At 46.4% G+C, this 27570-nt stretch overlaps 2 protein-coding genes across 2 annotated transcripts in view; one reads left to right on the forward strand and one right to left on the reverse strand.

The window, feature by feature from the left end:
- Positions 1 to 479: 479 nt before the first annotated feature.
- UPRT (uracil phosphoribosyltransferase homolog) lies at positions 480 to 17735 on the forward strand. The gene is made up of 7 exons (XM_037408533.1): positions 480 to 812; positions 6310 to 6352; positions 12367 to 12436; positions 14600 to 14662; positions 15420 to 15581; positions 16348 to 16446; positions 17295 to 17735. Exons 1-7 carry the CDS (start codon positions 538 to 540, stop codon positions 17399 to 17401), a joined length of 819 nt encoding a protein of 272 aa, XP_037264430.1. The 5' UTR covers positions 480 to 537; the 3' UTR covers positions 17402 to 17735.
- Positions 17736 to 18705: 970 nt separating this feature from the next.
- The window catches only part of ZDHHC15 (zinc finger DHHC-type palmitoyltransferase 15), a 30714-nt gene continuing 21849 nt past the window's right edge, over positions 18706 to 27570 (reverse strand). Inside the window, exon 12 of the mRNA XM_037408532.1 lies at positions 18706 to 26559. The gene's annotated coding sequence lies outside the window, so the exon portion shown is untranslated. The remainder of the gene's footprint in view (positions 26560 to 27570) is intronic.

Raw genomic sequence — 27570 nt, forward strand, 5'->3', positions numbered from 1 at the left:
CCAAGTGTGGCAACGAAGCATTTATAGCCAGGAGAAATTCACAAGTACATATTCAGAATGTGAACCTGCGCTAAGCTTATGTGTATTATAGTTCCTCATACCTTGCAATGTCCCCCTAAAACAAACCAAAAATCCCAACAAGAAATACAGCCAACAAGCCTACAGCAGAACATCTGGGCCATACAGTGTGTGGGGAGAGGCGGCGTTCGGCTCCTGTTTGAGTAGGGCCCTGCAGGATAGGGCGGCTCTGAGGGAAACGTGCTGGAGAGCCAGAGGCGACGGGGGAGAGCCAAGGCGCGGCCCTGACGGGAGCCCTTGAGGCGGCGCGCGAAGAGGCGCGAAGCGCGGGCAGGCGGCGGGGACGCGACGTCACCAGGAGCGCCCCGCCCACCGCCTTCGCTTGCGCTCCCGCCGCGCCTTTGAGTGGCGGCACCGGCGGCCAATCGGGCGAGGGCGGCCCGGCGCGCTGCCCGCCCCCCGGCGGCGGCGCAGCGGGGCCGGCGCGTGGCGGCGGCGGGCGGGGGCGCGCCCCGGCGCATGGAGGCGATGCCCTGCCAGAACCAGCGGCTCGGCCCGCGGCCGCCGGAGGAGCAGGCGGCGGGCACGGCGCCCGGCGGCTCCCGCCTGATCCGCTTCGCGGAGCCCGGCCAGGACAGCGGCTGCCCCAGCCCGGACAGCAGCAGTAGCAGCAGCAACGGGGTGGCGGCGGCGATCCCCGCGGGGGAGGGCGCCGCGCCGCCGCTGGGGCCGCAGCTGAAGCTGCTGCCGATGAACGACCAGCTGCGGGAGCTGCAGACCATCATCAGGGACAAGTGAGCGCGGGGCGGGCCGCGGGGCAGCCCGAGGGGGAGCAGCGGGCAGCGTGAGGGGAGCGGCGGCCCGGCCCCCCTCCCTCAGGGAGCCGCGGCCCCGGCCGCACTGCCGCCTGCCGGCACGGCCCAGCCCGCCGGGCGGGTGTTCCCCGCGGAGCCCGGGGGCGGCGGGCGGGCCGCGGGGCTCGGGGTGCTGCCGAGCCGGGCCGAACGCCAGCGCCGCCGCCTGCGGCCATTGCTGCTGACGCGCGGCCGGCGGGGAGGGCCGGGGGGGTGGCGGGGCCGCCCGCCCCGCGCCTCAGCGGCCCGGCCCCGCCCCGGAGCTCCGCCTCGGGGCCGGTGCGGACAAAGGCACGCGGTCGGCGGCTCTTACCGGGCTTTTTACGCGCCCTGATGGGAGGTTTCGCGGATCTCAGGAGCTGGCTTGACACATCATCATCATCAACACCGTGCATGGGCGGCGAAACCTCGAGGGAGCCGTAGCCGAGTGTCCCGGCAGGAGCTGCCTCTGCTCCCACTGCAGGGATGGTGCGCGCAGGATGGGGGTGGCCCTCTCGCTCCTGTGGGTGCTGGTGGCCACCATGCTGGCAGGGAGCTTGCCGCATGTGGCACATGCCCATGGGCATGCCGCATGGCACAGCCAGTTTACGAGCCCACATCAAATAAGTGTGTGCAAGATTCCCACAACATTAGTGCTGACACGATTACTGTTGTGCTGCCTTAAATTTAGCAGGCAACATATACGAAGAGGTAGCAGCCATCTATTAAAGGCCAAATTTGCCTGCTTTGGTGCAAGAACCACCAGCAGACACAGAGGTGCAAAATCAAGTTTAGTAATAGAAGGGTCAGGTTCTGAACAAAACCTTTTTTTCCTGCAGCACACTCTAACATCTACAACAACTAACACACAGCGGGGACACAGTTCTTCCCTTTGTTTCCTGTCTGTCCATCTGCCTAGGCCACATTTTTGTATTTCCTGGTTCTTGGGTGCTTTGCAGCTAATAACACTAACACATCATTATGCAAAACTAATCACTGTCTCTCAAAGCCAATACCTGCATTAACTTCGTTAGCTGACATACGCCTTGTTACCTTAAACTAATTTATATTGTTTTTAGTCTTCAAAGCATTGTGGAAAAACAAAAACTCATTGCAGGTGGGAGCACACAGAGGTAGCGCAGTCTCGATATGAGGAGGGCAGTTGTGGCAAGACCACACAAAAAATCTCTGCAGGTGAGAACATCTACCTGGCAGCCTTCCTGCAGAGCAGAAAGGGAAGTTGTAAGTTGGCTAAGCAGAGAGAGAGAGAGAAAATACAAATTAGGCTTGGTGATGGCCTAGAAAAGGTTTTGAGGTTAGTGAAAAGGAAACAGCATATAGTTTTGATACCTAGGCAAATACTAGCAATGTGGTTACTGCACCCAGCTAGGGTTTTTATTCCTGTTTTGTTGTAAGTAGGTTTTGAACTCTTGCAAATACATCTAATAAATTTCTGGTTATAGTGAGCTTATCCAGAAGCCAGCAGCTGCTATTTTAACTGTAAAGAGTTTTTTTTTCCGGAATTGCATCAGCTTCATTGCACAATACTTTGGTTAGGAGAAGTATAGACTAAGGCTTGTAAATATGAATTACTCATAACAGCTGCAGTGATGGCAAACCGTGCTTGATTCTGAGCATGGCGCTGCCCTGGCAGTGGAGATGGAACTGTCCTGTGCAAGCTCCCTTCCCAACCAGCGAGGAAAATGGGACAACAGTCTGCTCAGAAAGGCAGGTGTAGGCTTTGTATGTTAGGAAAGTAGGGAAATGTTATTTTTATGCTCTGTCCCAGGAAGTCAGCTGCATCTCAGCAAACAGGCCTCAGACTGGCCTATTTTAGTGCCTGTCATTCAGAATGATGCTAAAATGTGGTCAGTTTGAGAGGATTTCTTCCGCACTGGTTAGAAACTGTTGCAGTAACCTTTCCCTGGGCAGGTGCAGTCTGCATTAAGACGACTTTATGACCACTGCAGTATTAAACCAAGTGCTAAAAGAGACTCCTCAGAAGTACCCTATTTGTGAATAAGAAGCTGCACTGCAAAGAGGAGCCATCGGTCAAAAAATCTGACTTAAACTGACAAAAGGGTGCATTCACATACACTGCGTGGTGAAGAGGAAGAACTTGTATCATCTGTGGGGCAGCTAGATACCTTGTACTTGATCTTTCTGGATTGAAAAAAACCCAAACAAATGGCTAAGAGCTGTCTTAACACAAGGAGGATATTTGCATTACTTAATGCTGTAGGAAATGGATGTTCCAGGTACAGTGATCACCTGAAAAGGGCAGATATTAAAATGCAAGCTACTACGGGGAGAGAAACAGAACAAAAGTAGGAAAAAACAGTCAGTTTAGGAATATTACTGTGAAGTAAGGGATAGATACTCCCAGTGCAATGCAAGGTAGAATCAGGCATGCTGCATGGAACTAAAGATGGTCAGGCCAGGTGCAGAAGACCTCAGGGACTCCATTTTGTCCACGGTGTGAGCTGCTCAGGAAAGCAGAAGGCTCTTTTCTTGTTTCTGAGAGGCTTCAGAGAAATAAATCGCAGCCTTTAAATTGCAATAGAAGACTTCATGTGGCTGGTCATCCTGTCCTGTGTTGGGTTCAGAGACAGCTGGCTGAATCAGTAATGTCCATCTGGTAAACTGAAATGACCAGGTATTTCTTCTGCTTCATTGAAGTTAACAAGAACTACGTCTGTGTGCCAGAATTGGGGAGATGGATAGATCACCTCAACTTGAGTGTGTGCGGGGTTTGCTCATTTTTTTCACTGGCTTGTTTCACTTTTCTGTCCAGCAATGCTTAACGGGCGGGTAGTTGGCTTTTACACTCTATGTTGGGTATAAATTTTGAGTCCTCTACTGGGATGCCATTAAGTATTGCAGTTTATGAACATTTACAGCTTCTTTCTAGGGAGCGTATGATCTCAAAGTAATTTCTGGCCTGCACAGATTAGAACCAGGGATCTGGAGGCTTAAATGAGTGCTGCAGTTATTTGTAATGTAGAGGTCTGGTCTCTGTAGAAGTAAATTCATTAGCTTACATTGGTAGTGTCATTTTAACTCCTCATTTAACAACAGACCTGATTATTTAAATGTAAATTTTGAAAGGTTATTGTGTCTCATCATTTCCCCTTCATGGCAACAGTTTGTCCAGTGCCTTAGCTTTCTCTAAAGGCCTTTTACAAATTCGTTTAGGGAAGCAGCTTTTTTTTTGGCTTCACAGTGCCCTGGGTGTCTGTCAAGAAGTTCTTCTGTAAGGTAACGAGAGAAAACAGGATTATAACAGCGGGTCAGACCACAACCCACATAGCCTACAGCCATACATCGGTGGTTGTAACTATTACCAGGTGCTAAAGCAGGAAGAAAGCAGCTAGCTTGTACTACAGTACATTCCCCAAAAACATTTCTTCTCATCTCTTAAGACATGCACATGACTTTTAACTGTACATCAGCCATACTCACATACTTTCAGAAACAAAATAAAACATTTATATTGTTTAACATGTTTGTGTTGTGCTACAAGTCAAGTTTTAACACCTTGGTTTGTTAGATGCTGTCTTGTTACTTGATTGAGCAGCTGAAAAAGTTTCTAGTCTGCCATTGATCGTTACTTTCTATAGTTCTATCTGGTATTTAAGGTGAACAGTTAATGGTGTTTTCACATAAGCCTTTTTTTCTGGCCCCTAGCAGTTCTCATATGATGTGGGGCTTGAAATCTGGTCACAGCTTTCCCGCTGCTGGTGTACAAGAGGTCTGTCATATTCAGCATTACTAGTATTTGTCTTTCATTTTTATGCACCATTGTTTTCTGTTGTTCTCCCCTCAAAAAACCAGGCGTAACTGGCTAAGGGTGTTCAGTGAACTGTGCATAAAAACCATCTGTGTCTCTCTGCAAGTGCAGTAGTTAATTTAAAACCTAGTATTCTAGTATTAATCTAGTATCTGTATTAATAACTCATGGTACTCACTCTAAACGTGTGTCACTGCAGTCAAACCCACAGTCCTGGCATTGTTGGGTTTGTCTTACCACTCATTCATGAAATAATGGCTACATTTCCATACATGCCATAATGTGGAAGAACATAGGTGTGCCACCTACACACTTTGCTACTTCTCTTTTTAAAAAATATTTATACACACCACCAATGGAAATACAAATCTCTTCAAAAATCTTAATAAAACCAGTTTGTATAATTGTAGGGTTTTGGGGGTTGTTTTTTGCGGTTTTGAAATTGGGGTTTTTATTTTTGAGTGTCGCCTTTCTGGTTAATGTCAAGAGTCACAGAAAGTTATTAATATCCTGTCATTACCAGAAAGATGGAAGAAATAAAAGCAAACACCATTTTTATTAGTGGGTTATTAGCACACAGAAAGAAATTAGATTAGACTGTTTTTAAAAGTCCTTTTCTTTTAGCATGGCTAAGTTACCAGTTGCCCAGGAAAAAAGCAGACAAACCTGCTGACTTTCACCCATGTGAGATGTTGCAGAATCTAGGGGATTAAATGCAAAACTCTCTTTATGGTATTTAAGGAGAAACCCAGAGTATCATGGTTTGAAAACGAGAGGGGCGTATGCCTGCTGTGACTAATGGCACATTTCATTTAAAAGTACCTGCCTATGAGGTTGATGCTTTGCCTGTTTTTAAGGCTGGCATACTGTAAGTGTTGGCTCCTTAACTGGCAGTTTGTTCTACTCTTGGGTAGTGACAGTTGGTCTTGACGTGGGAAGTGAGGTGTTAGAAACTGCTTCTAAATTTCAGGCTTTTAGCGTGGCATACTTAGTGTGTGGCGGAAGGAAGCGAGCTTATTCCGTCTCCTGAATGGGCCCAAAGCCACGCAGCCACGGGAGCGAACAGCTGCACCCAAGGTACTGAGCCGGCAGAGAGGAGTTTTCATGGGAATACTTGTGCATCCCTGCTCACTGTAGTCTCAAATTCACCAATCTAGTCATCCTGTGCGTGAATGCCAGATAAGATAGGGTACATATCCTGCTTACCAGGTGTGTTAATTCGTCCCAGGGCTAGGGGACCGCATTACCACTGTCCCATGGTTTCTGATTGACTTAACGGGCAGAGCAGAGCTCAGAGCTGTAGGGAGCGTACCAGGCTGGTGCACATCTGAGCTTGTGAGGGGTTTTGGAACTCAGCTGGAATGGTAGAACAGTGGAAAACCTACAGGATATCATCCTTATCTTTTCATGCTTTGATTGCTACTGGCACAGTGCAGCAATGTTGCCAGCAGTAAGAGGCAGACCCCTGTGTTAGCTCACTGTGTCTCAGGCTTCACTGCCAAGCGGGAAACCCATGAAGCAGAATCTCTGTGGACTAAATTTTGTATATGGTAGAAGGCTTTTCTCTGAACTGCCTTTAGAATATATTGTCTTTGAATTAATATTGTATTAAATCAATATTCTTAAAATTATTCCCCAATTTAAAATATAAATTATTACCTTTTTCAGGAAATCCAGTAGAGGAGACTTCGTATTTTCTGCTGATCGTCTGGTAGGTAAAGAATTTCTTCTTCTTGGTATTGTACTTTGTAACTCTTCCATAAAACGGGTCTTTCATAGCAGAATAATGGTGGTGTGAGAGCAACTTTTCTATACAAAGGGAATTGCTGTTTGACAATGTTCTGTGTAGAGACTTCTGTTCTCTGTTACGGGCTGCTTTCATCTCAAACCGTTCCAGAAACCATGTTGTTATCAAACACAACTACTTCAGGATGGAGAGCAGTAGTAATAAGAGAGTAACTGTTTAAAGACAGATGCATAGAGGCTACAGATAATTCAGTTTTACTTTGAAACAGTACTTTTGATCTTGTGAACAGAGCTGCACAATTTCTACAGTCTAGATGTTAACAATTGCTTGTACACAAAGTGCCTCCTGGCACTTGTTGTGTATTAGATTAGTAGCTCTGGGTGCGTCCACACTGGGAATTTGTTTTTAGCTGTATGTTAGTTACCAGCAGGGACAAAGCAATTTGAAGTTTTTTACAGATTTTAGTAAGTCAGTACAAGGACTGTTGGGAATGCAACATTCATCTCATTTAAATTACATGCTTAAAGAAAGCCACAATGCGCCCACACATAATACTTCCTTGTATTCATGAGGGTGTTTGCTGTTTGCAAATCCACATTCATTAGCAAGGAAAGTCTGTCTTTTCCCCTCTAGCAGAGTCCAGAGACCATTCAGTTGCCAGCACCAGCAGGCAGGTTTCCTGCGATGAGCCCAGTCTTAATCCGTGCCTTATCCAGGCTTGCTCAGGGCTTAGATAGGACCACAACCTAAGACTGTGACTGCAGTACTTTGAATCTTTGTTACTTTACCACTTTCCCCCCTGCTTTTCCCTTCTTGAGGATGTTTCTTGCGTTGCCATTCACCAAGAACAGTAAAGGCCCAAGCCAACCAATCCCATCACTCATAACTCGTGGATCAAGTGACTGGAGTGCCGCCTTTGCCAGTAGTACTTCATAATGGACAGGCAGAAAGTCACAGCCCCAAGCTTGTTCTGTGCCAGCAGTTCTCAGCAGATACCATTTAAATAGACACATGTCCTTTATACTTCATCGGACAAGTAAGAACAGCCCAGGAAACATCCGCCACCTGTGAAAGACCAGCTCAACTGTGTGTCGTTCCCCCTGGGTTTTGTGGTTTCAGGTTCTTCACGTGTTTAAATGTGCAAGAAAGATTCAGGAAGCCAACAAAGGTCAACACCAGTGATGCCACACATTTACAGGGTGTAGGTCGCCAGTGCACGGGACAGGCCCCTTCCCCACCAGTACTCCTTTCACAGAAAGGCTTAACGTTCTCATTTTGCCTTACATTAGGTTCCCATCATGCTGCATTGTTTAAGGAGCATTGATTCTTGCCAACTTCTGTGAATTAAAGAGAAGCACTCTATTCCTAATTGGTATTTTCAAAAGAGAGATAAACACTGGCTATTCTGACAGGAAAACCTTTCGCGGTCTTGACTGTACCTTTCTGTCATTAATTAGTGCAAAGGACCTCTCCCACATACCTTCTCACTGTACTTGAAGGTCCTGTGCCATTCTGAGGGAAGCACTGATGTTTTTTTTCCCTCCTCATTGCTAGAATGAAAACTGCAGCTTCCAGGCAGTGAGTTCAGGCCCTTGTCCCGCTGTCTTCTACAAGCTGGCCACCACTTGTACGGATAGGGAGCAGCTCTTTGCAGAAGCACCTCTGTTTGCTGGTCATGTGGATGTTTGCTGCAGAACCTGCTAGTTCATTTTCCATTTTGTAGGAGGAATTTTATGCAGAACAATATGTAGGACTGTCTCATTTTCTGTATGTTCTTCCTAGGTGTGGCGAAGAACAGTTACAATGTCGTGTGGGACGTGGCCTCTACTAGCCATGGAGGGGTGCAAAGATGGTTAAGACTTGCCATGTTTCCCACCCAGTTAGCAAAGAGAGCTTGGTGGCAAGATGCAGTACGTGAAGAGAAGAAACACGTGCGTGGGATTGTAGGGTAGCAAAATAGATCTTGTTGCAGAGAGGAAAATGGGAACGAAGTCAAGCATGCTACTAGCTTGGCAGTGGCAATATCTCCTAAGGTCACCATAGGAAGAGGTCTTCGGCAGGGATTCTAAAGCTGATGAATTTCTGGTGGTACAGTTTTTTTTCTTCTGACAGTTTGTTTCATGTGTAAGGGGATGACACAAAAGAAACATTCAAAGATACTTGTGAGAGAAAGGACTTGACAGGTGGTAAAGGTTATCAAGGAGTTGAAGCCACTGCCAGTGCTGAAAGGTGGGGGTTAAAGTCAGGAGGATGAAGACAACCCGTGTTGTGTTTGTGAAGGAGGCAGCCGTGGGAAGTAAGCGTCTAACACCAAAGACGATCAATCATAATTTGCGGTAGCAGATAGCTGGACAGGTAGTGAGCGGCGTTAGCGAGACCCATTTGAGAAACACCGGCAGACAACTCCCGTCAGTGCAAGAGGCTCGCGCTGAACCCTTGCCTGTGTGCTGCGCAGAACCCACGCAATGTGGAAGCATTTAATTGTTGTCACCTTGTGGGATTGCTGTAGAACTAGTGAGATGCTCACAAAACTCACAGCATTTTTACTGAGACCACCTGTTGTTTTTTTTCCCAAGGCCTGCTCAGCAGGAGGTGCCCACTAAGCTAGGTGCAGCCCTGTGAGGTTAAGCTGGTGCTGCACAGCAGCTGAGTGGTGTGGTGGTGTGGGCTAAAGAGACCAGGCGAGTACCAGGAAGAGGAGCTGTCTCCCAGAGCCATAGAGGACACGCCATGCCTAGAGTTTTGGCAAGGAGCAAGTAAACCTGACTTGCAGGCTGGGGTCAGGCAGATGTTTGTCATTTGCACAGCACTGACCTACAGCCTCAGTTCACAAGTACAGTGGTGCTTGTCAGCAGAAGGTAGATGTTGTGGTTTGCCTGGAGGCCTGAGGTTGAGGAATTATTTTTGCAGCCCTACCAGCAACTCCCTGCATAACACTGAAGAGGTCACTTCACCTTTCTGCCCACCTACCTCTCTCAGGGGGGCGATAATGCATACTTTAAAAGTGGTTGGAAATCCTGAGGTGCAAAGAGATACAAAGTATGGCTGGCAGCCCCACTGTCCTGCCTTCCCTTCAGCTTCCAAGAAAAGCTACACCTGAATGGGTGAGGGGATCCCCCTGGGAGTTACTATGGTCTTGGAAATTCAGTGACACGTGGCAATCATGTAAAATACAGTTACAACTACTGGTTTCCCACAAACAGGGGAAGATAATAATGGTCACTCCAGAATTTATTTACATTCTGGTTTCTTGGCGTGGAAATGCTACACCTTTTTTTAAAGTGCAGGCAGGTGGAAGAGTTGTAACACGCAGCCGCTGAGGATCACAGATGCCTTTTGGGGTGGCTCTAAAAGGGCTCCCGTTTTTCCAGTTTTGTCTGGTCACAGCACCACCGCCTCTGACTGCACCCAGGCTGGTTTCCTTATTTAGTGATTGCACCTCTTCTGAATGAGAGTACTGTCAGCCTTCTTTCTGTAGTTGCCTATGTACAAATTTCTCTGTTCATGGACTCTGAGGAACTGGTCAAACCTGATTTCTTCCCTGCTATTTGAGCATGGTAAGGAGACTTTATTCATGTGCTTAATTGGCTGAGAAAAGGTAGATTTCACTAACATTTTCATATCCGTGAAATGTTTATGTGGTAATTAGCTAAAACTCCTTGGACCTCTATTAACTGTTGTTTTTGCTAACAGTTCTAACAGATCTTGTACTAATGAAGGTTCGAAGCAAACAGTATTTCGATTTGCTTACTGCCAAGGCTCTGTGGTAAATCTTCAAACATAGAACTGTAATAAATTGAGCACACTGACATATAATTATGGATATCAGCATTAAATGCTTAATCTAAAATTTAAGCATAACTGTAAGCCTTGACAGTTTAACTAGGCCTGCTAGAATTTAACATCCCTTTTAGCTTTTTTTCTTTCCCCCGATTAAAAATAGACTTTATTTTTTTATTGGTATCCTTAATTCATGGTTCTAATTTCTGGTCAAACTCTTCTACCTTGGGACCAAAGCTTTACTTCCCTGCTTCATGTGAGGGCCATAGTACCTGTTTTAGCTTCCAAGCCATGGCAACCACCTCTGTGAGAGAGGAGCAGGGCTGCTGGCTCTCGGGGCCAGAGAGAAAAGAGGTGGAAGTTATAATCCCTGAGCGTGGGGGTGGCAGAAAGCGTGGTGCAAAAATAAATGTTGCATCAACACTGACAAGTTTACAGAAGAATCCTTCCCAGCCTCTGTATGAACTGTTGGTATGTGTAGTAAGACCAAGGAGATTATTTGACTATAGACCTTCACTGGTTTACTCTAAACTCGTGGCAGATAATGTAGAGCGATGCTAACCCTGTCAACATGACAGCAGGAAGAAGAAAAAGCGTTTCTTCCAAACCTGGCTCACAAGTTGGCTTTTTTTCATGCAGTAGCTTTAAGAAAATAAATTTCTGTGTGAATGTCCCAGAAACCTAAAATTAAATCAAAGATTTCTTGGCTTGTTTATGTGAGAAGATGTCTTTCAGTAGAACACTGGTGCCTGCAGTCTCAGGATTAAAGTGACTGAGCCAAAAGATTGAGTCAAAAGCCCTACTTGCAGAGAGACAGGAGGAAGAAGAGGAGGAGGAGGAAGGTAGTAGAGCTGGCTTCTCTATGTATGCTCCTGGGGCCACCAAACGTGCAGCGAGTCAAGCGCAAAAGGGGACCGACAATTCCGAAGGGCCTGTTTCCCATGTGCAGTTTCGCTACAGTGGAAATACTACCCTGTGAATTGCTGTTTCGGTCTTTTGCTCCTGTTGTATGTCAGCTGCACCCTGTGACCCCTTCCCTGATTTAGTCTGACCACCACCTCTAAATACGGCTGCCACAAACCCAACTCTAGGAAAAAATGCTCATACTAAAGTCTCTAAAAATATCTTCAAAGAGGGATTGTCAATTTAAGGGGCTGTTTCTAATTCCTAGTAGAGACTGTTAGGAACTAGGGCAGAATGGAAGAACAGAAAAAAAATCTTCCAGTCTGTTCTGCCCTGTTTCTGAACTAAGAAATGTCTGAAGTGAGCAGTAGACTTGCTCAGTCCCAGGAGCAATCACCTCATTTCTGCCATCATACGGTGACTTTTGCTGAACAGGTTTCATCTGTGGCTTGGCAGGAGCTTTGCTTGAGCAGTTCTGGCCCGTGAATCTTTGGCTTGCTAGCAGAGAGAAATTTTACATCTCTAATGATTTCATAGGCAACCATTCTGGCTTCGGCTGAATGCGTGTCAGTACCCTTGCCTGGAGTACAGGTGCAGGGCCAGCACCAGGGGAGAGCTGGAGGTTTGCTGGCCACTGGAGGGGTGCGTGGCTGACCAGCTGCAGCTCCAGCCGAGAGGTCCCAGCTGAGACGGGCCATCTGTACTGTGTGAAAGCGCAGGTGCTTGGCAGAGCATCCCACAGTAACCACAGCTGGCAGGTGCCAGAAGGAGAAGGTGATAAAGAGATTTCTAGATCGACTGACTTGTCTTTGGGCATTTGGTGGTGCATGTACATGGCTGCAGCTTCTGTGGCTGTTCTGGCGGCCTTGCTGGAGTTTAGAAATATGGATGTGATAATAGACCTCAGAGCCTAGCTGATGGGAAGCGAGAGAGGGTGAATATTCCTTTTTTCTCACTAGTGGTTTCTGTCAGCGTGGTGAAGTTGCATTGGTGCTTCACTCATTTGTTAAGTAAAATTCGTCTGTGATGCTTGTGCCTGCCAGATCGAAACAAAGGCAGTTTTATGATTGCCAATGACCCGCCCCCCTGCACCCAGTTTCGTTTTGTGGACAAAACATAGGCAGCACCCCCAAAAGGTCTCTAAATTCAGTCCCTAACTACTATTAAAGAGACCCTTTTAGACCCATCAGGCTGTTAGGTGTTCACCTAGTACCTGCAGTAACTACTAACACTGAGTATCTTATCTCCATAGATAACAAATCCCTTTAAGCTGACTGATCTTTCTGGTTCTACAGATCAGACTTGTAGTTGAAGAGGGACTGAACCAACTGCCATACACAGAATGTACCGTGACCACTCCAACAGGTACGTGGGAAATCATTCCTCCCCTAGGCAGGCCTGGAAGTGGAAGCTTAAGTAATGGAAAAATATATGGAACTGTTACGAGGACCACTGAAGATCTTGAGTTGGAAGGAACCCAACTCCCTCCTCCTCGCAGGACTGCCTAAAACTGAACCATATGACTAAGCGTCATCCAGGCGCTCTTTGCACCCTGACAGGCTTGGTGCCTGAGGCTGGAACAGTTTTAACGTTCAGGGTACAAAGTTAAGGTCCCTAACAGTCCTTAAAAAGCTAGGTGTGTAAAACACAATTGAGCAAAACATACAGTCAGGGTTGTTATTATCCTAAAGTTTTTAACTGGTCTTGCAAAATCGTGATGAAAATTTATGAGTGTATGTACAAGATCAGTGTACTTCCCCATGCTGCAATGTTGAATTAAAACTGATGACACGCATGCCCATTACAGAAAAAGTACTTGGCACAAGCAGTTTTGCCACACCAGCCTCAATCCATCTCCATTTGCAACTGGGGGCCAGCTGGGAGTGACGATAAGCAGGAAAGAAAAAGCGGCTGTGCTGACACCAGGGGAAGCCCATTGCAGTAATTTTGGTTTGCTCCTGTTAACTGTAAAGATATGTCAGGTAGCATGTGTTGAGAGGTGGCTGCTTGGTGCATCAGCAGCTTCTTGGGAACGGCTGAAGTACGCGCAGTGAACCCACAGCACACTAAGACAGGCCAGGTGAGTGCTCTTCCCCCCGAGAACTTCATTTGAGTTTTTGCAGGGTGAGAGCAGCTTTGTATGTTTGCACCCTTGTCCCCTCTCGCAGTACCTCATTGACGTGTCTTTACTTTTAGTCAGAGAAAAGCTGGACTGAACACTCAATTCTGAAAGCAGACAGAGTTTAGGGACAGAGTTTATTTTTAAATAAAACAGCAGCTACTTTGTGAGCAGTGGTGTCATGGCTGTTCCAGGTCAGTCGGTGACGGGCAGATTGGTGACCATTTTCTTGCTGCATCACACAGTTTGACTGGCAGGTCACCTGCAGGTAACATCACTTGGAAGCTCTACAGTTGGAGTAGGCCACTGCCCTGGCTGCGGGCAAAGGGAGGCTCAGACCTTGCTCGCTGAGCACACGGCGCCTTAGCAAAGGACTCCGTTTCTTGCCCTTAGTCCCAGGCAAGCTGTAGATGGCCTTAGTCTGAAAGTGCTGTAGCTCTGCAGTCAGCGTGTTTGGCCTTTCACAGCAAAACCTGTGCCCAGTGCGGGAGCTCAAATGGCCTCAGCTGAGCTTTTCCAGTAGCAGGTGCCCTGGAGAACTTGGATGCCTCTGCATGGATTCCTGCTTACCTATACTGAGCTCTTTTCCTCCCGGCATTTGTAAGATGCCGTAAGCACGGGTGATTTCTGTTCTTCTGGGCTCAGCAGCAGAACACCCCTCTGTGACATCGGTGGCACACCATATTCTTTCTCCTTTAAGAAAGCCTTTGGACTTTTTATCAGGCAGGCAGGGGAACTTGCAACACCTGTAAGGAACATCACCACCTGTTCTTCTCAGCCGTGGTGCTGGGCAAGCTCGTTACCAGCTTCTGGGGTTAGATCTGAAGAACTGGCACTGGGACATTCTTGTTTTGCTGTCTTTTTCTTTGAATTAACAAGAGGCCTGAGCTCACAGTACTAATCTCTCTCATATGCATACCGTTGCCTGCTTTTCTTTTTTTTTTCAGTGACCAAGAACACAGTGACAGTAGCATTGCAGCATCATATTTTGTTCTAACTCTTCCACCTGCAGCACTGGACTCCATGTACCTGGCTTCTTAGGGGACTCACTATTTACCGTTACTTTGCATAGTGTCCTTCGTTTAAAATAACCACAGAATACCTGAGTTACAAAAAAGGATCACTTCTGTGCCGCTTGTCTGACACCATTTCTAAAGGCAGAAGAAGCTCAACTCCTTTTCCAATTACAGTTTTGGCCCTGAGCCCCCAGCTTGTTTGAGGGCTGCAGGACACGGTGTGCAGACCGGTACATGCCACCTGTCGAGGTGTGGAGCTCACTGTTGTCCCTGGGGTATTCGGGGTCCATTCACACCCAGGTCACTTAGAGCAGCATCCCCCAGAGGGGCATGAAGGTGGGGCAGAAGGGAGCAATCACTGCCACTGACGCCTTGGTTTCTTTCCTCTCACAGGACACAAGTATGAAGGAGTCAGATTTGAAAAGGGAAACTGCGGAGTCAGCATAATGAGAAGCGGTAGGCAGATCCTGGTTGTTGAACGGGCACAAATTAAACGTTTTGGAAACCTGTAAGCAACTTCCTTACAAAACTGTGCAACAACACTTCTCTGCAGCAGAGCTTTACCCAAACCTGCCAGTTGTTACTCTTGCTTAGGTATCCTTGACCACAAATGCCGAGTAGTACGTTCCATTAACTTTTGAGGAGACAAAGAGCCGCAGCAGATTTCACGTGGCCGTTGCAGGGCAGAGGCCAGGCCGGCTGCCCCCCCTGGTTTGCCGCCAACACTTCTGCTCACAGGGGTCTCCAAACCAGCCGCGCTCGGTGGGGGCAGAGTCACTGTTGTTTTGCCCAGTGCTGTGGAACAAACCTTGGTATCTGTGATGTAAAATCCAGCGGCTCCACAGCTTCCAGCGCTACGTTTGGCACCCCCGTGTCTCTGGGCAGAGCTCAGAGACGTTCTCCAAACCCCAGATGTTTGTTTTGACGTTTCCAGCTCCTGCCTCTGAGAGCTGAGCACTGGTGTGTGGAAACACCAATGCCCAGGAGCTGTGTAACATCAAGGAGACTCGGTTTTCTGTCAGAACAGAGAAAAAAAGGAAAATCACTTCAGGTGTTTTTAACACTTAGAACTGAGAAAAAAAATCCCCTTTTTTAGAACTCTTCACCAATGCAGTATTGGGGCTGTCTTATTTAATTGCAGCATGTTACAGTTGTGCCATTTCTCAGCGTGTAACAATTGTTCTTGGGGGTTTTTTTTGCTGCTCATTTTGAGGAGAGGCAATGGAACAAGGTTTACGAGACTGCTGTAGATCAATCCGCATAGGAAAAATCCTGATACAGAGCGATGAGGAGACTCAAAGAGCCAAAGTGTACTACGCTAAGTTTCCACCAGACATCTACAGGAGAAAGGTTCTTCTTATGTACCCAATACTAAGTAAGTGCCTTTCCTCATTATGTACAGCTAGATTCATCCGAACAGCAAGTGTGCTCAGTGTAAAGGCAAACTTCCAAATTTCGGGGGCTTGGATTAAGTTTTCTGCTTGGTTTAGGTGACATAGCAGGGAATTTATCGGGCTGTGCCAGAATACATACTAGTCAGCCTGCACCAGCACGAATGCGGAGCAAATCATTTGGGCATGCCTGCGTTTGTGAGAAAGGTAGAAACATTAAGACATGATACACATTTAATTTTTAAAGTTTTGCCATGAGAAAAGACTCAAACAGTATCTTTCTCATGCTATTAAAAGACATTTTTGGATTAATACTGTAATCCTAGAAGTAAATTACTTTAGTTAATACTACCAAAAAAAAAAAAATCTGGTAAATGTTGTAAGGAGTTTGTCAGGGTGAAGTAACTTTTCCAGTCGATGATTTAATTCTGGTTCTACACATAGAGCTCTTAATTGCTATTTTACTATTTTAGATGAGCTTTCTTGCCTCAGGGCTTTAATAAAATCCACCGACTTCAGTGCTTGAAACCTGGCAGAGTTGGCCGTTTCAGAGTAGAGATGAAGTTCCTTCAGCAGGAGACCAAAGTTTTCTACAATTAAGACATGCAGAGGTGATAGTTTTCCAGTGGGAAAGGACAATATCATCATTCGGCCACACCCCAGTGTTAACACGGATATTTTTGGATGGCCTAGGACAAGTTCTTCCACCAGGGAAAAGAGAAATAAAAATCTCGCTTTTTCCCCTTTTAGGTACTGGTAATACTGTCATTGAGGCTGTCAAAGTTCTTGTAGAACATGGCGTACAACCAAGTGTCATTATCCTGCTAAGCCTGTTCTCCACACCTCACGGTAAGTTGCAGGGGAGCGAGGAGGGCAGCAGAGCGAGCACACGTACCTTTAATGGGGAAGGGAGACGTTAGTCACACGCTTCAGACAGCGGTGAAGAGCTGTTCCTTTGCAGATACGGACAGCAGCAGCACTTTGCTCAGAGGAGGTTTTTTCTTTTATTTTTGGCTGAATTGTAAGAGAGCGAACAGCAACACGTTCAGCACAGGCAGCGGGCTAGCAGAAAGGAAAAGGCCTGTTACAGCTAACGGCAAAACTATAAGTGGTTACGTATTCCTAGAAGCAGGAATTTTCAGCACTGCCAGGTACACAAAATGCTTTGGCAGCTCACCAAGCAATGCCAGTCCTGCTGCTGCTCTGGACTGTAGCAGCCTGCGAGTGGTATTGGCTTGGCGCCCACCCAGAGCAGCAGTTCTGTAAGGAGCGAGGTACACGAAGCTACAGGACTGCCCTGTCTGCGTGTTCAGGACCTTGACTTGCGATGGGGATCCAAAGGAGGAACATCTGTTTCTGTGAAGTAGAACAGGCTCTTGCGTGTTGTTTTTTAAAATTGGCCATGGCAGAAATCTATCAAAAAAGTCAACTGGACGGGCAGTCTGTAACACTATGGCAATGGGAGTACACGTGTATGGTAAAGGAAAGAAAAATCCAAGTAAAAAAATCCAAAAAAGCAGTCCGCTAAATTCAGGAGGTTTTCTTCCTCATAGACAGTCAGCCAAGGCAGAAAGATGAAGCGGAGATGGAAGAAGCGAGCCTGACTTACCTGCTGTGTTCTGCTAATCGTGATTTAACATGTGCTGAAATACAGCTGCAGTGCTGTTGTCATTATTGCCTCTGCCCTCTCTCCAAAGGTGCCAAATCCATCATCCAGGAATTCCCAGAGATCACCATTTTAACTACAGAAGTTCATCCTGTTGCACCAACACACTTTGGACAGAAGTATTTTGGAACAGACTGACAGACTCGGAACAAATGAATTTGACTGTATGATGTCACAAGAGGTTTTTTTTTCTACGTTTTATTTTTGTCAAGTTGGTTGAGGGCATGTTTAAAAATATTTTTGGCCAAAGGGGTAAATACCTGACTTAGATCAGTTCCGGTCAGTTACTGCCTGGACACTGGCTCAGGTACAGTAAGAAAGCACTCTGTCATGACGAAGTCAGGCATCTCAATGTTGGGGTTGTATAAATTGCTACACATTCTGCTTTAATTTATTTATTCTTCTATAGCCTGTCCTGTGGCTGCTTGCAAGAGCAAAATAAAACAACTAAATCACAAAGGTGTGTACTTAATTTCTAGTGGTAATGTTTATGTCACTCCAGGCCAGCTGGTACAGCCACTCCTAATGCTTCCAAAACGTGGGTGCACTTGGAATTTGATGTCATTCTTAGCAGCCACACTGAATTTCTGGCAGAATTCTCAGTCTTTGGATGGTGGCCAAGAATTAAAGATACAGCTCTCTGAATTTTGCTCTGTATGGATCATTTTCAAATAGTAAAATGTCCACAGATGCCTTGCTCGGTGGTACTGAATAAAGCAGGTTCCTACTGCCGTGCGCCTTGCCTGGCAAGCTGGCGGGCAGCGAGGGTGGGAGCAGCGCCGTCTACAGAATTGTACACGCAGCGTACCCGAGGTCTGTCTCTTAAACCTTGTGTGGCTGAAACTGTATCGCTAGCCCTTTAAAGAAAGGGAAGCTGTGGCAAAAAGTTGGAACTCCGTTTCTGGCTTTGTTTGCAGAGCAAGGGGGTTTAAAGTCAAAAGACAAATACAGCCCTCGAGGCTTAGCACCCTTTCAAACACTCAGTGCAGTAATTGCATCGATCACATGAAACACAAATCTGCAGCCAAATTCTTTCTTTGGCTTTAAACCCCCTGGCACCGGGTATGGAATATCCAATACTTAAACTAGCTAGTTCCTTACCTTACTGTAACTTCGGGAAAATATATATGAAAATAACATCGTCTTACAATTTTTTAAATACATCTATATTCTAAAAAGGGCCGAATTACTGCATGTCGTCACAACTAGAGTGGCTCATGCCTCTTGTCGCGTGAATGGAACGCAAAGGCTGGGGCTGCCCAGCCGGTACCGTGTAAGAGAAGGGGCAGTGTTTAGTGAATCCTTTTCTGACACAGATAAAGCACCTTCCCCACTCCAAGCAGTAATTTCAATTAATTGCAGTTGTGTAAGTCTTCCAGAGGGAGAATGTTTAGCCTGAGCATAGGCTAAGTCAGGAAATAACCATTCACAAGTATAACAAATTAGCCAAAAATGGTTTTAATGCAGTCCTTGCCTGCGGTACAGTATAAACCGTGCAGGCTTCCTAGTATAAACCGTAATAGAAAACGACAAAGCAGAACGTACAGGATATTCAGCTGTAGAAACCGTACGAGCACCTGGAAAATGCCAGTGAAACATACACAAAGTGTCCATAATAAAGTCAGAGTGTCGGGACAGTAAAAACAAGTATCCAAAGCTTCTGTAAAAATCCATTTGATATCAAAAGTCTCAATGCCAGCAGCAACAGTAAACTCCTGAACCTGACGGAACATCCCAAATGCCGTCAGCAGACGGCCTGTGACATTCGCCGGGAAACATTTACTCCCTGTTAACGTATGGGGTGAGGGATCGGTGTTCGGCGGCAGGGCTCGGGCAGCACACCCTTAGCTGACCAGCACAGCTGGCTGTAGGCGAGATAAATACCGACACCATGCTGTGCTGGCTAGCGAAAAAGCAGCTGAATGTAATAACAAATCAATACAATGACATTAACGTTACTATTTCCAATTATTTAGCAGTTATTGGCGCAGAGCCCACTAAGCCAGTTGTCCTGGATGCGAACAGGGCGTTGCGCTACAGTGGTTTCCAGTTCCGACCCCATTGAAGAGGGAGCGTACCGGTTCCCAGGGGGAGCCCACTGATCCCAGAACGGCCCTGGCAGTCGGCGTCCTACTCTGCCTGTCTTCCCGCCTGGTCAAAACACCAGGGAGCGAAACCTGTGCGCTTGACTCTGAAGCGAGGTAGAACACTCCTCATGCTGAACTCTAACATACAGACAGGTCTGCGGTTACCTGATCCTCAGGTTTGTTTTACCTTTGAGACCCATTTTCACAGCAAACATAAACGGGTCACTCCAACGAAACCAGCTGGACAGACAGAATAATTTATAAAATACCACGACCTTTTCCGTTTCGTATGTTACCAGCAGAAGGGAAGCTGTTAGAAGTTCCCTGCTCCCTCAGTGCCATTTGGAATTACTCTGGACTAGCTCCTGCTTAGACTGCCAGGGTGCGCAGCAGGAAGCTACACATCGAGGTCACTGCTGCCGAAGAAGAATGCCCACACGTGGGGTGAATTCAGGGCAGCACAACAGGTTCCACCTACCTCCTCACACAAGCTCTTGGTCATAAAACTGGTACCTCCTCCTCAGGGGAGGTCACCTCTGCACCAGCCCAGGCTTTCATTGCATCATCAGGATACCAGGTGCTGGTAACGAGGAATTTCTCTCTCCTACATGCCCTAGAGGCTCCGGCGTCTTCCACCAAAGGGCAGGAAAAAAATAAAATACACCAACACCTTCAAGAATCCATGGGATTTTTGTTTCTCTTCCAAAGAGCAGCGCTGATCCGGGAAGGCGTAGCACGCACTGTCCCCAGTTCTGAAGAGAGGCAGGGAGGACAACGTCTTCTGTTTCCAGGCTTCCCATGGGATTCAGCCCAGGGTTTAGCTCAAGAAAAGTTCAAGTCTAACGAGTGCTGAGACAGCCGGAATGCCTTCAGGTAAAATACCCACCTGTTCCATGAGCAGTTTGAGCCCAGCATTTGATGCAAGCAGGCATTTCTTTTTAAGCTTGACTGGAATAAGAAGCAAAGATGATCCCTTTGTCCTTTTTTTTTTTTTTTTGTGGTGTTTTTTTTCCCCCCTCCTTAACATAACTCTTCTGATTTTTTTACCTTTTTTTTTTTTTAAACAGCTGCTGTTATCCACTAAAGTTTTACAAATGCTGCTGTAAATCTTAAAACCTCATACAGAAAAAAAAATAATCAATCTTTTAAGCAGCATGAAAGCATAACCAGCTTACAGGCTTATATTTGAAACGTAAACTTGCATTTATATTTTACAAGGTTTACATTCCAAACTGAAGCGAGAAAATGAAGAAATAAGATTTTTAGGAAAGAGAGAAAAGCAACGCAGGAAGCGGGATCCCACTGCTCTGAGCAAAGGAAGCTGAGCCTGAATGAGGAGACCCAAACTAATACTTGACAAACACTAAGATTAGTTACAAAATAAAATACGTGGCACAACTGCTTAAAACGACACCTACTCACCTCCACAGTATCCAAAAACCCGGCACAGACAGCTGAAACTGGCAATATTTTAACTACATATTGAGGAGGAAGAGGAAAGACTCTCTCAAAGGGAGATGGAAGAAGGACAAGAAGAACAAAGCTGCCTACTGGTGGGTGTGACCTCAATGTTAATTACCAGAAAAGAAAATAAAGCATTAAAGCAGGAAGAGCACGTGGTACCACCACAACCTTGCAAAGCTGGCGCTGCAAGCTGTTGACAGACCATTACTTCTATGAAAAAAGCCACTCTACCATGCAAATGCTTGAACGGATGGTTTCAGAATGAGTTTATTTTTGCAAATGTTCTGTAACAAAGCAGAAGCTGATAGAATTGGAAAAGTATCAATAAAATCAAGGTATTTTCAAGTACTACGGATCAATTTCAAAGAGTTGTACCACAGGAGTCACTGAAGTGAAAACATGACTCGAGTTAATTCTGGCTTAATAAACAAGGTCAACGGTACCTCCTTAACCTGCTAATTCAACACTTCTGTGAACCAGCCAGCTATGCAAACAGAGTATCTGTTCCGCTGGCCTAACGACTGCGTGGGAGGCAGCGGGTCCCTGAATCCACCTTAGCACATCAGTCTTAATATCTGACTTCGGGGAAGAAAAGGTAAAGGGGTGGGTTTGTGTTTTTTTTTTTTCCCCTGAAGTTCTACATTCATTTTATGTTACAGACTTTATGCATCAGGTTCAGTAACTAACACCAAGTTGTGCTTCCAGTCCACACCAGCAGACAGAACTAAAACCCTACAGCTAGTACAGCTCTTGCTGAATCACATTTCTGGTTTGTTCCAGGAAGGAAACATTCATTGCTATAATGCTATTGGGAAGCTTCCTGGTTCTTGCCAATGACAAACACTACACACACCAGGTGCAGCCTGCTAAAACCCCACAGGACGGCTCCCTGTTAAAGGAATTCCATCTTACTCCACCCCAAAACCATACTGTACCAATTCAGCGAGAGGCAAAACAAAATTGCAGTGCAGTGAGGCTTACAGAAGTCCCGACTCCTTGGGCAGGACTCACTGGCCAAGGAGAGGGCTTGCCACAATACTATCCACAGAAACATCAATATGATGTTTTCTCTATAAACGTAAATGGGAGATAAGGGGGAGAGGTGAGGGGGGGGCTGTTAGTGTGGTCGGTTATTTCAGAGCATTAATTTTGGAGTACAGGGATGGGACAGAGTGGCAGTGAAATCCAGCGAGAAGCGTTCTTTCTCACACGACAACGCGTACTTGGAAAAGCTGCTTATAGCAGAGACCGTCCTCACTCACAAAAGACGTGAAATGCATTTGTAAAATCCTGAAATACAAATAAATGGGCCAAAGGCAAGGTACAACGCGCTGCACCTGGGTTGAACTCTTGCTCTGCTGTGCCCTGACAGACGCTAACAAAACCACGGCTGTGTCCCACGCTTCCAGACTCCTGGTGAGCCTCTTGACACCTGCAACGCTGGCTCCCGCTCAAGCCCTAATTACTGCTACCTGATGACTGTCGGTAGAATTACAGACAGCATCTGGTGGTCCTACTGCAGCTCCCACGGTCCCATGGGAATAACGCCAGCGGTGACGGGCACCTCGGCGAGCAGTGGGAGGCGCGGGCCGTGCTCCAGAGCAGCCCCGTGGCCACGCACAGAGCTCTCCTGGCAGCCGCCAGATCCGCCTCCCTCCGCTACGTTAAGCTAAGCCAACAAAACCGTTCCTCTCTAAACACCAGGTGCTTCTACACCTCAAGCTCTACCAGCAGTACAAGATCCACGAAGGACAAGAGCCATTTCTGATGCCGAGCCCCAAAGCGCTTCGCTTCGCTTCTGCTTTATCCTGTAGCATGGATCTGATGCCAAGCCAGACAGAACAGCCCCCGGCAGGGGTCAAGACAGCTGCCTTGCTGCTTCCACGCTGCACCGGGTGGCAGCACTTACAGCCACATTGCTGAAACCAGCATCACAGCTGAGAGTCAAACCTCGGGAGGTTACTGAATTTTTGGGGTGCCACTGCACTGACAGCACCTAACTAGGCAGAGACTGACAGTAAATGTCACGAGGTAGCAAACCTAGTGGGAATGACAACACTGCTCCTGGGCACACGGGGGGCTCAGGGTGTATCTGAAACGCTTGTATGGCCGCACAGGCAGTACGACAAACAAACCGGTCAGCACCCGGAGCTACGGTATTGCCAGTACCAGTGAGACTTGTCAGAGTGAGTCCCAGGGCCGGAATGCTGGGATGGAGGGTGCAGGCTGTTGAGGAGGGGTGGGCAGGGCAGGCGAGCTGGAGGTGCCACGCTGCACCCAAGGGAGAGGTTTCATCGCACAGCCCTTACAGGTAGTGATGGTGTGGTGGGGAGCCTTGGTGAGGGTTAGCGGGGTGGAAAACAAAGGAGATGTTGTAGTGGGTGTACCCCTTAAAGAGCTATTTGCATGTAACACACTCAGCTGAATGCTTCATCTCCTTTGTTACGTGCAGCAGTGAGTACAGACAGCCTGAGGAATTTCTGTTTTCCAGTGCATTTACCTAGCATGTTGAACAGAACTTTACACATCTTGCACTTATCATATGCTTTGTATGAGACCTTCTTTCAGAAGCTAAGGGGAAAAGAAAGTCAATTTAAAAAGTAAATAGCAGCCAGGCTTTAAAACCGCAGGTAGCAGGGGGTGCAGGCAAAATTGCTGCTTTTACACTGCCCAGATCTCTAGTTAACAGCCTTTTTAAAGGCCAAAAATACTAATTGGAAAAACTGTGTGCTCCTTAGTAGGCCATCTGCAATTACGTTTGCGGCATCAGCTGCAATAATGCACCGAGCACAAAGATCTCAGCATCAGTATTTTGAGAAACACTGTTTCCCCGCAGGGATCTGACTGCTCATTTCCATGCTGCCTTGAAGAACCCAGACGCATAATGTCTTCAGCAAGCGCCCCACGGACACCGTGTTCCTGGACACCCACCTCTCGCTGCAGCTTTCTGTGCTCGGCTTTAATCACGGGATGCAGAGGAACCTGCCCAGCTATTCTGTGGCACGGGAACGCGGCACCAACAACACGAACGCCAGGCGCAGCATACGGATATCTCCTTTAAGTACGCAAAAGAGAACAAATGAAGCTTGTTCCGTCACTCAGACACACGTTTTCTCCACATTTGGTCCTGCCTCATTTTGACACAACTTCTGTATTTGTTTCAAGTTTCATCCTGAAGCTTTTAAAAACCTGATGCGTGAATATTGACCTGAAGCGGTTCTGAAGCCATCAAACTATTTACTGTTCTGACCTGGACAAGTGTTAGTTATAACCGAGTGAGGCTGAGCTGCTCGTAAGGAAAGGGAAAGACCAGCCATAACTCCTTACAGGAAAGGTTACTGAGTAAGAGTAAGTTCCTTGGAAACCTTCACAGCCGTTTCTGAATCGGAGCTGGATAGCTGCGTGTGATATCACAAAGACATCTGGTTTAGCCATCATTAGAAGACAGAAATTGATTTTATATACTCCCTAAGGAACAGCGCTGCAGCTCGACGGCAGGCAGGGATGCTGCCTGCAGACCTTGTAGGCAGCGCTGCTGCTGCTGCTGCTGCTGCTGCTGCTGGTCAGAGAAATACAGAAAGAATGACGTGGCTGCAACCAGAACCAAACCCAGAACAGATACAAGAACCTGCTCAGGAAATTCCTGTAAATCCACATGGTTTCAGCGAGAGCTCTGATCCTGCTGTCTTAACAATATGCTTTAGTTGACAGAATGAAAGTCACCAGATCATCTTCCTGGTTTTATATATGAGGAATTTAGAGTTTTAAAAGGCACAAGCAGCACTTCTGATGGTGCTGAATTCCTAGACGTGCCCTACTGTGTTCAGCTGCCACCTTCCTCTCGAGATCCCCCTCCAGAACATATTTTGCCAGAAATACGGTGATTAATTCTACTGCCATCTTCCATCAAACACCCTTTAAAGTCCACCACAGGATCTACATTAGAAATGCAGGGTTAGACTGACAGGAAAAATAGTTTCAGCACTCAACAGCCCTTTGATGACCGAACCACCCAACAGACGTGGCTGAAAAGACTGCAGTAGGAACATGCAAAGCGTGCAGCCCGCTCCGAGGAGGAGAGAGACTGACCTACAGTAAGGCTGGCAGAGCCCACCTTGACTCCTAACAACTAAACTTCGGTGATAAGACATTCTGCAGAAGTTGCTGCCTGCTCTACACCGAACTACAGAGGCTGATGTATAAAATACCTGCCTGCAGGGCACGGTCTATACCTGGTAAATGTCTGCTCCTATGGACAGAAAATCTGTGCAAGACTCTCTTCTGTCTCATGAACACATTTCCACTGGTAGCAGCAGCAGAATAAACAGAGGAAAAAAGGATTTAGTATGTAGGCAAGGCCTTTGTCACCAAACAGATACTTATCAGGTAATTTCTCATGACATGCACAACTGCTTCTGTAGTCACTGTCAACACAAATGGGCTGATAAACACAAAAACAGGATAGAAAATGTTAACAAATGATCTTAAAGGCAGTATACTAATACTTTAAGCATGCACCAAATTCAAACATGAGTGATGGAGTTGCCAGGTCTGAATCATGCAGATAAAAAACCTCAGGTCTAGAAAAATGCATATAATCCTGCCAGCAAATTCTCAGTTCTGTTCCACAGAATAAAAAGTGATACATTCCTTTGACTGCAAATGGAGCAAAATGAAGAAAAAAATCTGATCACCTCTCACTGCTGAAAAAACGTTAAACTACCAGTCAAGACATTTACTTGGGAAGAAGTCTGGTAACAGTCAGTACATCAACTGTCTCTGGAATTATGGGACTAAACCCACCTTTGTGGAGCGTAAACTCCGAACACTACTGTTGGCGCTAAACGTTCAGTGCACATTTCCAACTCGTGTTTCAAATTTACACCTTCCTTTCTGACTCCATAAACACACAAATTTCCATCAGACACTAATCCAGGAATGCGTTGGTATTTTAGTCCTAGGAATAAATGCAAAATGTACTGTCTAAAGTTCCCTTTTGCATTTTAGGTGCCTGCAAGTAGGATTAGGCTTAAAGGGCACTATAACTCAAACTCTAAGACAATTACACGCTCCTAAAAAGAAATATAACAACAACAACAAAATAATCTATGGCCACAATATTCTTGAATCTTGATACTGGCAATGTGAATATTTTATTTTCATACACAGCTGCACATGTATATATGCATGTTCAGCACTTTGTCTTTCAACACACTTACATCCAACTATCAATTTAGTGCCAAATTTAACTGGGTCTGTCTCTCATTGAGTTGAACCGACTCACAATAGAACTTCAAACATATTAGAAAATCTCACTTGTCAGAGAAGGTTGGAGAATCAGTCTCAAAGGAAATACCATCCCCAAGAATATTATGGCTTAGAAGAATTTCAAGAACTCCAATCCCTGATGTCTGCAAAATGAAAAGGCCTTTGGAAATGCACTCGCATCAATATTTTTTACCTACTTTGAATAAAAAATATATATTATTTATAAAATAAAGAGAGCAGGCCAAAGAACATCGGCCAAAATCACTCTATAAAACTGTTCTGTTCACTCCGTGACTTAAACTTATAAAGCCTTGGAACATCTGGATAGCAGGATTTCTGGAGAAGCGCTCTAGAATGCAGATTCCAATCAGACAATACTTCATGACGGTTTCTAATCTTGAAGATCCACTTGTTTTCTACCCCTCGAAACTGAAGCCCATACCAAGAGAAGGGATGTTGACTCCTGAGAGGGAAGCTGAAATTTAAAAAGAAACACATGCAGCTATAAACACTGATGTGATGAGCAACAGATGGCTGTCCAATCTTGGCTTTGAGTGTTGTTTTAAAGCCATGTAGAACAACAGGGAAAATGTTGGTTTTTTACTGCTTCAGTAGAACGGCAGTTTGTGGCCCTCAATGGCTACTGCCAGAAAAAATACTTTGGGTTTTTCCTACTCAGTGGAAGAAAATGGAATCGCATCTACAACACGCAAGAAGCCCATTTACAAAAATCCTGAGTTGCCCTACGCGTGTGCAGAACTAGGATTGCAGCACTTTGCCATACACTTATTCAACGCCCACAGAAAACAGAGGGGCAAATTCTGACTGCTCCACCTCCTGCAAGTGAGAGCGCAGAGGTCCATCCTTCAATCTCAGTCCATTACACTGCACCGTGAAAATGTTTCATGGAGACGAAGAGGGGACAGCCTGCAGCTCGCTGCAGTGGTACCTGTGCAGGGTATCTCCGCATCGCTGTGGAAGTCAGAACAAATTACAGACCCGTGAACATCCGGTAGCAGCACCTTCCCCTGGACTGTATCATCTGTTGTTGCACCCAAGTTCTCCAGGGTGGAAAAAGAATAATTAAGATACTAGCGAGCTGGTGTGGGCATTAGGGGTTACTTCCATGTATTCCAACTGCACTTGGCTGTTCCCACTTCAGTTTCGTGTATCTCTGCACCTTCCCACACTGTTTCGTGAATCACTGAACGACCCTCCAACCTTCTAGTTGTACATGCTAGTGGCAAGAGTCGTTCCTGCCACATTTACCAGAGGAGCTGCAGGCTTTGTTCCCTCCCCTACCAACAGTGCTTTCAGCTCTTGGCTTAACTGTCCAGCATCCAGCCAGGGCTGCGGGCTGGCCACCGGCTTTCTTTTAGTTCTCCTAAACACAAGATGGATACTATTGTGAAACACTACCACGCGCAGATGCATCAACACAGGCTCCGGTGAGAGGGTCCCTGCCCCTCGGTGGGCTGAGGTTCTAGA

Source organism: Falco rusticolus, chromosome 14, assembly GCF_015220075.1.
Source record: "Falco rusticolus isolate bFalRus1 chromosome 14, bFalRus1.pri, whole genome shotgun sequence".
NCBI lineage: Eukaryota > Metazoa > Chordata > Aves > Falconiformes > Falconidae > Falco > Falco rusticolus.